At 35.6% G+C, this 12,624-nt stretch overlaps 1 protein-coding gene across 1 annotated transcript in view; it reads left to right on the top strand.

The window, feature by feature from the left end:
• Positions 1-12,624, top strand: part of LOC139140693 (unconventional myosin-Id-like) — a 61,347-nt gene that overhangs the window by 31,591 nt on the left and 17,132 nt on the right. Inside the window, 3 exon segments of the mRNA XM_070710074.1 lie at positions 7,571-7,664; positions 10,807-10,972; positions 12,452-12,601. Coding sequence (XP_070566175.1) covers positions 7,571-7,664; positions 10,807-10,972; positions 12,452-12,601 — 410 coding nt within the window.

The following is a 12,624-nucleotide window of genomic DNA, read 5'->3' as shown; positions in this document are numbered from 1 at the left end:
ATTGTTGACAGTTTGTGAGGATGTTTATGAATCTATCCACCAGCTACTGTTTCATGTTCCATTTACTGTAACAAAGTATGTTATTATTTCAAATTTTCTTGTTGCTGGTATGGCCTACATACACACCTTAGTTTTTGACATTGTCATTGTAAGTCCTGGAATTGAATTAATTTCGACGATATTGATAATTATTTCATACCATTATATTGATTGTGCTAATAAAGCAATCTAATTGGTCGTGATGTGAAACTAACCATGCTCTATTCACAATATAGCACATGAGAACATGCGCAAGCTCTCAGCTGGAGAAAAATTCATATTTTGACATTTCACAAAAGAATTTCAATATACTGGTATGATATAATAGCAATAAACCATCCCAGAAATGGGTATACTACTCAATTTTGACCAGTTCACTCCATATGTAGTGAACTTGTCACAATCTTGTGGTGTACTGTCACTTGGTGTAGTTTATTGCTAAAAAATATTCATGCATTTACAGAATATAAAAATACAGTAAATGGTTACACATCTTGCTTCAAGGAATTCAGTCTAATGTACCTGAATTCCACCAAAACACTAAACACGAAAGCAACATTGACAGCTGATGTCATGTTTAGTTCAGTTCATATCAGGCTTGCTATGATAAAAGTGAATTCCTTGAAAGTTAGCACGTATAATACTTTTTCCCAAAATAGCTATTCCTGGTTGGTTGCAGTATAAAAGAGAGACCAAAGCAGTCACTTTTGATAATATTTTCATAATTATTGTTCTGTAATACAGATACTTTTTACTCATTCTTCTCCGTAAAGTGAATTGAAATTCAAAGCAGTAACCTCGCCAACACATACACTGTGTACAATGAATTATTGTTGACAAATGAATTCTAGTCAAGACTTAAATCAAATCGTCAACAACAATAATATACATGAAGGACATTTCTCCCATAAATGCTTCATTGACAAGTTGAACTGTAGGCCCTTTTTCAAGTTTTAGGAGAAGAACAAGAAATTGTTTTACCAGAACAATAATACTGGATAAAAGTGTCAGCTGTTGTCCATATAAGGTAGTATGCACTTCAAAAGTGACAGACTTAAACTTTTGCTCAAACTTACCTCAAGGAATCTTTCAACCAGTTTCCTTCATATTCTGTAATAAAAATCAGGGGTCACTGTGCAAATTTTTTACTGGAGAACCAAATTACCAAAAGATTTACCAATACTTGAAATTCAAAATGGCTGCCATCTCTGTGTTAACACTACAGGGAAAAATAATTATTTTTTGATTTTCTGAAAAACTAAGTCAGTGAAAATTTTTCTTACACTAAGAACTTTACATGTAAAATGAGGCACCACAAGTGGTAGACCGGAAAACCATTGTAAAAGTTTTAGAGCCTAAATGTCTGTCTGCGAGGAGCATTCTACCTTAAAATAAATAGAAAGAAAACTAGCCATTGCTGATCATGAGGGAGGTGAATTTGTAGTCATTCAACTCAACAAGCTGGGGGATCTACATTTGTGTATGTCGCAGCCGTGTACACAAGCAGAGAATCAAGCAGCAATGTATCTCAGCTAGTGGGCTCCCTGTCTGTGATGCTCCGGCATAATTTACCACTGTGCGCCAAACATGCCAGAAACCACAGGACATCCTTCACAAATTGATGCATGTACAGAGGGATGGTACCGATTTGAAAAAACCAAAAAAAGCATGTTGCGTCATCGTGCTGGGATTTTTGACGTACCATTGTCATTAAGAACATGAACCCATGCTCACAGGCTTTGATTACAACATTGCTTCATAAAGCATTTCATCATTCATCTCCTGAAAAGTGACATCATTAATGGATTGTGCAGTTGCCATGGCAACCATTGTGGCTGGCACATTCGAGATGTGTGATGCCTCTCTTCTCAGATCACATTTATTTCATGTCTTATCCCAGTCATTCATTCATCACAGTATTGATTAAGGTTGTGTGGTCTGTTGATGGTTTCCATGGCAACATCAATTGAAATAACACACAGCCTCAGTTGACTGTGCTTGTCATTGAAGAGGTAGCGCTACCCACAATTACTACTGTCAGTTCATCAGACTTGAGGAGTCAGTTTGCAAAATATGAGACTCATCCCTTCTCTACCCCCATTCTCTCTCTCTCTCTCTCTCTCTCTCTCTCTCTCTCTCTCTCTCTCTCCCAAATGCTCTCTTCACTCTGGAACAACACCTATATTGCATAATTCTCCTTTGTCATATAAATGTTCTATTCCCTCTACTATGCCAATTTTACAATGCTTTCACGGGACTGACAGTGATTGTAATCTTTTCAGCAAAGTACGGTATTTATACCTCACAATGAAACTCCGGCAGGCAGACTATATATATTTCTACCATTACAGAATTGCAATTAACCACTTTAAAAATCATTATTGCTTCAATATGAACACAGAAATTCTGTTTTTGATGCTTTTTCTGCTGTTCATGACCAATGCATAGGCAACGTAAGTCGCCTGATTTTACTTTTAGGAAATGACATATGATATTAAATCGAAAAAACAAAATCTAATGCCAAAGTAGTTGTAACTGGATCCAATCAGTAGAATGGATGCTTTGATAGATATCATAACAGCTTTCTCATACTTGTGTGAAAGTGGAATGATTTCATTTCCTTGCTGTATATTTCCTTTCAACAGAAAAAAATATCAGATAATAATAAAAATATCACCATGATCCTTCCATCAAAGATATCAAGATTTATACACTGTACAGCTTAATGCAGTTATTGTACATAAAAAAGTTAATGACATTATTTGTCTCCTGAAATAATCAAGTGAGAAGCATATTTGTAATATAACCCCCTCCCCCACCCATTATACATTTTCCCAGATTGCTGTATTGATAGAAGATTTGTCAAGCAGAATGTTAGATTGAAGCTTGAATAACTCATTCTCAATAGTCTTACATGTATTTGCATAAAAGCAGGGATAATGCATGTATGCCATCTCCTACCCTGCATCGCCTGACATTGGCAGAACCCATTACTATGGATTCAATAATCCTCAGCTTGCAATTTTAGCAAATAACAGTCAAATGTTTTTCTGATATCACACCCAGGGGAACACATTGGAATACTATTTGAAAAACATCAGCCGGTAGAAGCAGGGAGTAGCTTTAGAAGTCCAATTTTTTCTCTTGTTTTTTATTTCTAAAGCCGGTTGGAGCTCTTTACGGGGTAAAAGGTGTATTAGACTTAGAAAGGGAAAGTTTTGAATAGTTTCCATGGCGATGAATCTTCTGAGAACCCAATTAGTTGACCATTGTTTGATATGTTTTCCGACTGATGGGATTTAGATCCACCCGGGAAATCTACTTTCCAGGAGAGCTACATGTATGTTTGTAGCCATAGATGTCAAACAGAAGTCTGTAATTTCAGCACAGCTGTCCCAATCAAGGATTTTCACCAAGTAGTGATTATTTTGTCAGTTGAATGGGAATATAATTTGGAGAAGCAAATTATATATTTTGGTGAGACAAAGTGAGCAAATTAGAAATTTTAGATGCCAATCAATAATTTGGATGAAAACCGTAAACATGCATGCACATCATAGTGATGTGACGAAAATGAGCCAGTCTGAATAAACGTACATGTGTATGTGAATTTCTGTCACCAGCAGCCAATATAGTATGCTGAGTGGTAGTCAGTGACGAATGTACAATAAAATCATGATCGGTACCAATCACTGATTTTGCCAGGCCATTGATAGTCTATACATAAATCCATATACGTTCTATTATGATGAGCTGAGAGATACATACCAGCTGCATGTTTTGAATGCATCTGACATATCTCCATTTTCAAGAGAGACGTCAATAACTTAAGTTGGAATGATTTTATTTTCCTAAAAACTCTTTCATTCAAAGCATCGATATCAAGTTCAACAAAATCTAGCTCATTTCTTTCGGCTGTATACTCCGCTTAAATCATGATTTCAGTTCATGGCATGACAAGTCCACTTCTGCAAGCATGATCATTGTTAATATGCATTAATATGCATAAGGCATTTATTAACAACTTGCTGTTGTTTCTGATTCTGCCCCTCCAAAAAAGACGAATATTACTCATCATTCACCTTGTGGCACAATATGAAACTACCCGGGGTATGTGTTAGCATTCACAAGAACAGTTTACAAGATCCTCGAAGTTTTGTTTCCATGGACACCAGTACAATTCACATTCTGGTAACAGTTTGGTGTTGAATGTAAAACTTTAAGCTGTCCAATATTGTACCTATATTACTCAATTTCCAGAAGTGTAATCTTAGACACATTTTAATCGACTGAAGTGTGAAAATTGGATATCCCCTCCCCATTAAGTCTGACCCATTCCTTCCAATGAATGCAGTACAAAATTTACACTTGTAAGTGGTATGTAGGTATTAAACATACTGAACGTGAATATGAAATTGCTCTTACTCTTACTAGCTAGTAAAAGAACAATTCTTCGTCAAAGACAATTCTTCATCCAGCATTCTTTCTCACCACAACTTCTGGCTTGTTGATCGTGATTCCTAATACTAGTAGTTTGGCACTATGATGAGAAACGTTAAAAGAACTGATGGATATTCAGAATGTACTGCTCCATAAATGTCAACATGTCTCATACATTATCGATTCTGGTCATGGCATTGTGGACGCAGTTATTACATCAGGACGTATGGATGTTTCAGTGCATCGAAAAGCCTGTCAACAAGTCATTGCTTTCTGCCTTTCAACAATTTTGTAAAATTGATGTCCTCGTAGATCGGATAATTCATTTCAGAGTTCCGTATAATCACTTATGAACATGGTGTACGATATCTTGCTTTCCTCTTTGAGCAGCTCAGTTGATGAGTTATAGAAGAAAATTATTCTTTTGTGTCCCAAAAGTTCATGAAGTTCACAATAGCGCTGATCGCAAATGACGTCACTGTTCTTTCTCATTAATATGCATAAATAAATATTTGTCCGCATTTTCTGCATAAACGACGAAAATAAAACCTGCGAGTGTTAGAATGGCTATTTAGCGTCACACTTATTCGTATGAATTGATGACTGAGACTACAAGCTGCAACAACAGCCGCGCATACAACGACAAAATTTGTCCGAATTTCAGCATATTTGTCCGAAAGTCGTGCGCGTGCAGCTATATTTAGTAACAAACCGGAAATCACGATCAACGCTATTTGAATCATTAGAAATAGTACCTCACATAGTACTGTGGTCTGAAGTTGACGGAGACTGAATAATAGGTAGAATGCTCCTCAGAGACAATATTCTGACTCTTAAAGGTATACAGTCACCTATAATCTAAATATGCCCATATATGGTCAAATGGGCGTTCCTTTGATTCAAAATGCCCATGTGAGGGCACTGTTTTTAAAAAGCGGCCACCCGCTTAAAATCTGTGATTGGTTAGATTTTCTCTTTCCATGGTAACTGTGGCAAAATTGGAACAGGTGACAGTATACCTTTAAACTTTGAAGATGCTTTATAGGTCTACCGCTTGTTGGGCCTCATTTTGAAGCTCCTGGAGTAAATAATGTTTTCACTGGCTTATTTTTGTGGAAATTAAAAATTTTACTTTTTATTTTCCCCATGGAGTTCACACAGGGATGGTGGCCATTTTAAATTCAAGTGTTGGTAAATATTGAGTAATTTGTTTCTCTACAGTCTTGTACCAAATTTCGCATGGTGACCCCTGATTGTTAGTCTTGGTTTCAAAAGGGATAGGTTTAAAGTTTCATTTAGGAAAGTCGGGGCAAAAGTTTACATCTTTCAACTTTGAGGTGCAGACTACTTTAATTTATGAAGAAAATAGGTGAATGAGCAGTTGTCTGTAATTAACATAATGGTAAATTTTATTTCTTATATGATATAGTGCATTACATATTCAAATATCTCAATGCGCTTTACATTAAAAAGAGAAAAATGAAAACAATAAAAATGTACAATAAAAAGTAACAACTTATAAAAATGTGGAATTGGACTTGATAGAAATTGAAGTTCATGCATATTGGTGCTGTCATATGGTAGTACCCATGCATATTCAAGTTCAAAATGTAGCCATATATAAGGTACTCTCCTATCCCCTGGCTCCTATCACAGTGTATGAGAACTTTTTAAGTTAAAATATCTTTTCATCAACTTTGCTGTATGTAAATGTAAAGAAACCATGATAACTAATATTATCAGGAAGTACGGGAAAAAGGGAGGCAATATCAACAATTTGTGGCTCCTTTTTTGAGCATTTTTTAAGCAACCTTGGCAATCTGCCAAATCTGTCCATGTACATGTAATGTCTGTGGACCATCTGATTTGAATAACCTATCAGCCTTGGCAAGTTGCCAAAGGACAAAGATGGTCAACATCCAGACCAAAATAGCAATCCAGAAAACAGGAATTACCTCATTTGATTAAAAATGTATCAAGGATATCTATAAATGACAGATAATACAATAAATACAATATTCTGTACAGATACTTGTGATTGCTGTCAAAGAAAAGATCATATTTTTTTGTTATTGTTCATTGTTTTGAAACTATGAATGATAATAAAGGATATTTATGAAATATCATGGATATATTACTCATCCTATTCTACTATAATTTGACAGTGTTACAGAATATGCTCTTATACAATGTATGTAAAAATTCTGAATGAAAAGTGATGGGTGTTTACAAAGTTTCAGTTTCTGAATATCATCTTATAACTTTTTTATTGTCAATATAATTATTTTTATTATGCCTACATAAGAAGAGATACACACACACAATGCCAAAGTAGTGAATAAAAATATTAAAGAACAATGGTACAAAATGACATTAGAATTGCAGTAACATCATATTCAGAGTGTGACGGTTATGTACAGCCTTTGCCGATAAAAGATGACAGACACTATCTGTCTACCTATCTGGTACAGAAAGTCCTCATGCTTTTTAACCCTTTGGTGCTGCTGCAATTTTTCCCACCAAAATATTTTACTACAACATTTTACCAGTTTATATAAATTTTCCTGTAAATTTTTTGACAATTTTGGACCAAATTGATATCACATTTCATTGGCTACAGGTTTTCATTATAATTTTGGCATAACTCTGACAAAATTTGACAGGGGCATATTTTATAAGAGCAACAAAAATCAATTTGGCGCTCAAAGTGTTAACATCGAATATGAATATTACTTGTCAAAGATTTGCTGAAATGAATACCACAGAAAAGCAAATTCAAAGGATGGACATAATATACCAGTAGATACATGTAGGCATGGGCATTATTGTGAAAAATCGATTTCATTAACCCCAAAGAACCTAATGTCTTTTTAACTGTCATACCATTAAGTGCATTCAGAGCAGAGTACTTCATCTAGAAAATTTGGGAATGCCAAAACCAGCCTTGAGTACATAGTTATGCTTGCTCCTTTTTTCAGTCTCATTAAACATTTCAATTCCATCAGTAGAAGAAATTCACTTTCAATAAGTGGATCAAACACTTATCGCTGATTGTAATAGCAATTTCCCATGTTTTCTTCTTCATCCTCAGGTGAAAGTGGTTCAGGAAAGACAGAAGCTTCCAAGATCATTATGAGATATATTGCGGCGGTGACAAACGTACAAGGCCGACAAGAAATTGAAAGGTAGGCAGATATATCAGCATAATGTGCAACATGCTGCAAAAAAATGGGAAGGATAATAATTCCATTCAAAACAGTTCATGCGTTGATAAAGGTTGACTGGTCTAAAATTAGTCCAAACATTGTATTTATTTATTGATAATGTATTTTCCATTACCTTCATCTCCACAATACCATATTGCTATAATTAGTGAAAGATAAATGCAGAAATGGCCACATGTGGTGAGTTGTATACCGGTATTTGAAAAATAATAGTTTCTCCCAGGGTTTACCTACCTGCACTGTTATTTTTACGTTTTCTGATACTTTATGATTAGCAAATTTTAAACTCTTTACCCAGGTTAGACAGGTGTGTCTTTAGTAAATTCATCCATTTTAGATTTGGTCATGAAAATTTTCAGCAGGATGAAAATTCCTGGTGATTCCGTCCTCTTACTGAACGTTCCAAATTTTCATTTGGCGTTATGTTTATAGCATAAAAAATTATGCCGTATGAGGTTTAACATCCTGTCTGAGTTTACCCTGATAGTCTATTCTTGATTTTTCTCAACAGTTTTAAAAAAGTGAAAAAGTAAATGAGGCTACTGTATTTGAGGCACTGAAGGACAGACAATACATGTAGATCACCTTTTATCCAAACATTTATATACAGTTTCCTTAAATAAAGTAACAAGGGCGTGGCACCCCTCTATTGAAGTCTGAATGTTGTCTAGTGAAACGCTATTCAACAAATATTTTTAGAATCAGAATGAAAACATCCACAGTTTTCAACAGGAAAAATCAACCCACATGCCATAAGTCCTCTTGTAAAAAATATGTAGGGAGAACTCTTCCACAAATGTATTCGTGAGAGAAAGTATGAAAGAACATTTGTTAAACTTGTTTGCACGATGTTGATCATCTTGGAAGAACTTATAGTAAATGTTTTTTTTGCTCACTTAAATACACAGAAACATTATTAGACAGAGTTCTGTTCACATGCCCTTTAAAATATTTAGGTAGAATGGATATAATTTCAGGTGCAAACAAGATTATTGATGCATATTAGGTTTCAAATTCTGATATCCATTATCAGTAGAAATGTAGTTGGTACACTTCTCTGTAAGTCAATTTTTAAAATGGTCGAGAAAACCTGATAACAATATATCTATTTCAGCAAGATTCACTACAATATCATCAGAAATGCAGCAATCTCATTGCCTTTTTGCTCCACTTTTTACCAGCTTACTTTAACCACAGTTAGGATAGCGTATACCATGCTTTAACCCCTTTACATATGGTATATCCCTGCTGTTTTTAATAGGACAGGTGGACCTATGCATAGGGAAACGAGGGGTGGAAGGGTTAAAAGTGACAGCATAAACATCCTGATTTGGCTGGTTCACCTAAACACTAGTAGTACTTAACCCTTTGAGTGTTGTAATTTTTTCCCATTTAAATTTGAATGTAACATTTTACCAAGTGTTATGAATTTTTCTGTAAGTTTTTGATAACTTTGGAGCAAATGAACACAACATTTCAATGGCTACAATTTTGGACCAAAATTTTGGGAAAAACCTGGTCTGACAAAAAGCACCTGGTTATGTTTTATTCTATAAAGGCAACAGAATTCTTAGTTGACTTTGGCACTCAAAGGGTTAATAAAAGAATTTGAGAAAGCCAAATGACAAAGAGTAGCTGATGAACTGAATTGAAAAATATACAACAAAAAATATTCAAAAGTTATGGATGCTGGTTCAAGTAGGATTTCTATGCAGTCGTTAAAAAAGATAACGCACCCACAGTCAGCCCACCTTCTGACAAAAAAGGCAGTATAAAGTAATGACCTAGAGATTCCACTTGGACCAGCCCAATACTTGTTTTGTGTCATGTTCCTGTGTTATGCAATAATAGTTGCTGCCAAGGCATTGGCATTACTGCTTACACCATCAGAACATGTTCAGTCCCCCAATGAAATAAAAAAACAGCAAAATTCATGGAAATATATAGATATTTCATATACCCTGGAATTTGGGGCAAGTCTACATGTACATTCCATGGTAAACAAGTACGATAACATCCTAGCACCATTGGAGTGGATGAGTCTAACCCTGTTTAAGCATATCTTAAAAAACGGCTGCTGTCACAGTGCTCCCACATAATCTAGCTTGAATCTCATTGATGTTGCGTATGCAGTTTACACATATATATCAAACATGTAAATGTGTTAAGTGCATCATCAGACCAAATGGCTATGCTTAGCATTCACAACGTGCCATGGCAGAGTGCCGATGCTTCCCTATTCTGAATTCTATGACTCAATTTAGGAATATCCAGAAATCCAAAATGCAATACCAGAAACTTCCTTTGGTGAAGATCAATGACATGTCAATTCGATATTGTAGAGTATACACTTTACAAGAGTGTGAAATGATCACTAAACAAGCATATTTACTCAGACATACACAAAGTACTTGGCCGGCATTTATCACCTACATTTATCCCATATAGCACACTCTGTGACCCAGACATGAACTGCATCTATTAAAAAAAATTGGAACAAAACAGAAGTTAATGAATGACCAATTTCCCCAGTTCCCTCATTCCCTCATACAGGAGCAATTAATTACATCATTTTCACAAATCTATAAAGAGACGGTACCCCAACCCCCACCCCACATGTCTTGACTTTATGAAATTGAGTTTGGCTGATTATATGTCAGAGTGTGTGCCATGAAACGCAATTAGCGAGTAAGAAGGGGAACTTCAAAATGAAATTATTGTTATTTTAATAGCACCCTGTTGCTGTACCGTATTTGGCTGCAATATATCATCATACAGCCATAATTACTGTACAGTGTATTATGTCTTCATTGTAAACAACACTGTATAATAACATATTGGCTCACATGCGATTTTTTCCTCTTACATGGCCCATTTACAGCAGACATCTAATTTTAAGCTGAAATTTCACGCTGCAATTGATTCATTATAATTAATTTCCAGACATTTATCATCCTTTTTGAACTCTATTTACACCTCTCTTGGATTAATTCTGTCAGCATACCAGATATTTTTGCAGTGTCAATGTGAGGAGATTTTCACAAGTTTTTTCTCTGAATTCCTCCACAAATTATTAAAACAAATCGTGTTTGTGTTTTTTCAGGGTCAAAAACATTCTCCTACAGTCTAACGTAATCCTGGAATCCTTCGGGAATGCCAAAACCAACAGGAATGACAACTCAAGTCGATTCGGCAAGTACATGGATATCAATTTTGATTTCAAAGGGGATCCCATAGGAGGACACATCAACAATTACCTCCTTGAGAAGGTGAGGACAACTATGTGTATTCATTACTGCATCGAATCAAATTGTTGCCATTCTCAACATTGACTGAATTTCAGCCACATAATCTTCATTAAACAATTGGAACATGTACCCAGTACAAACTCTAAGAATGACCTGCATGTGTGATAATATTTGAACATATTTCATTTCACCAGTTTGCCTTTTTTACCAATTTCACCAATTTGACAATGAAATAAAGCGGAACAGAGGTGTAAATCAGTCAGTGATATTACCAGGGTATTACATGTATATATACTCCTCTATATTTAGCCAGATCTTCCTAGAAACAAACACTATCCAGCTTATTTCATATTTATCTCCTGTTTTACTCTCATTTTATAGCACCAGAATTGACTTCCATTTACTGTCACCAGGTTTTTCTTCAAATAAAAAAGCTCTCTGTGAAAATGCCAGCTGCAAACGATACCCAGTATCGCATTCTCCAAGTCCTGTTGTGTGAGGGCACACTTTCAAAGCTAACTTTGAGAATTTTGCTATGAGCTACTTTTTTCACCAACACCATCAATTTGTCTTTTTTTTTATGTTGTCTGTCATACTCAGCGACCTGTAAAAACAAGAGCAATTCATTTTATCACTCATGAAGGAACTACTATTTCAAACAAAAACATTCTTTTACTCATGTGTTAAGTCTGAAGTTCACCGTGTTTTATATCTCACAAGCCATAAATGTTTCCTGTGCTTATCTGTAATGGCATACTGATCATTGTAACATACCAAAATTACCAACCTAGGACCTTTGAATGGAAGAGAATCAACTAGAATAGCATGGCATTAGGCCTTCAACACTGTCCGTCATCAATTTGCAAGGAAGTTTCCATTGAAAACTACTGAATATATTCTATATATTATCACAAATGGCTGATGCTGTCTGTGTATTTCAATGATAGCACACAAAGATATGTGTTGTACACAAGATGGACCAAACACTGAAGAGACATGATTCTTGTGGTATCAGGTTTTACAAAATAATGACCGCCTTAGTATCAATCTTTTGGATTATATTACGTACTGGAATGTTTTCTTTCACAAGTGTACTCTTTGAAATTGACATGTGAAACGTCCATCAGGAAGTCCTAAAAAAATGCTGTGTTATGTCTGTCGGTGTAAAAGACCCACTTTGAGCATATGCTCACACTGTCTCTTCAACCTCCTCACCCCTCGCAGTTTAACCTTATCACCCCCAATTTCCTGTGTTGTGGTCCATGAGATGATACCGGATATAAAGTGAAAACTGCCTCATGTAATGAAAAGCGAATGTAGGGAAGGTCACGCAGTCGGCTTGGAATACATCGCAAGGTTGAGTGCTTAGGAATTATTGATGTGTTTAATGGTGTGTTGATGACCTCTTTCCGACTAGTGTAACCCAAAGAATACCAGACCTATGAATACTAATCCCACTCACAAATTCTCTCTTCTTTCTCTCTGTCTTTGACCACACAGTCTCGTGTTGTGCGACAACAAACAGGAGAGAGAAGTTTCCATGCATTCTATCAGTTGATTCAAGGCTCCAACGAAGCAAGTCTGAAAAAGTTTCATCTTCAAAGAGACGTATCCCAGTATCACTACATCAACCAGGGAGATATCCAAAGGGTACTTCGTACATTAATATTCCT

Source organism: Ptychodera flava, chromosome 9 (assembly GCF_041260155.1).
Source record: "Ptychodera flava strain L36383 chromosome 9, AS_Pfla_20210202, whole genome shotgun sequence".
Taxonomy (NCBI): Eukaryota; Metazoa; Hemichordata; class Enteropneusta; family Ptychoderidae; genus Ptychodera; species Ptychodera flava.
Note: the sequence above shows the minus strand (reverse complement) of the source record. Positions and strands in the feature narration are given on the sequence as shown.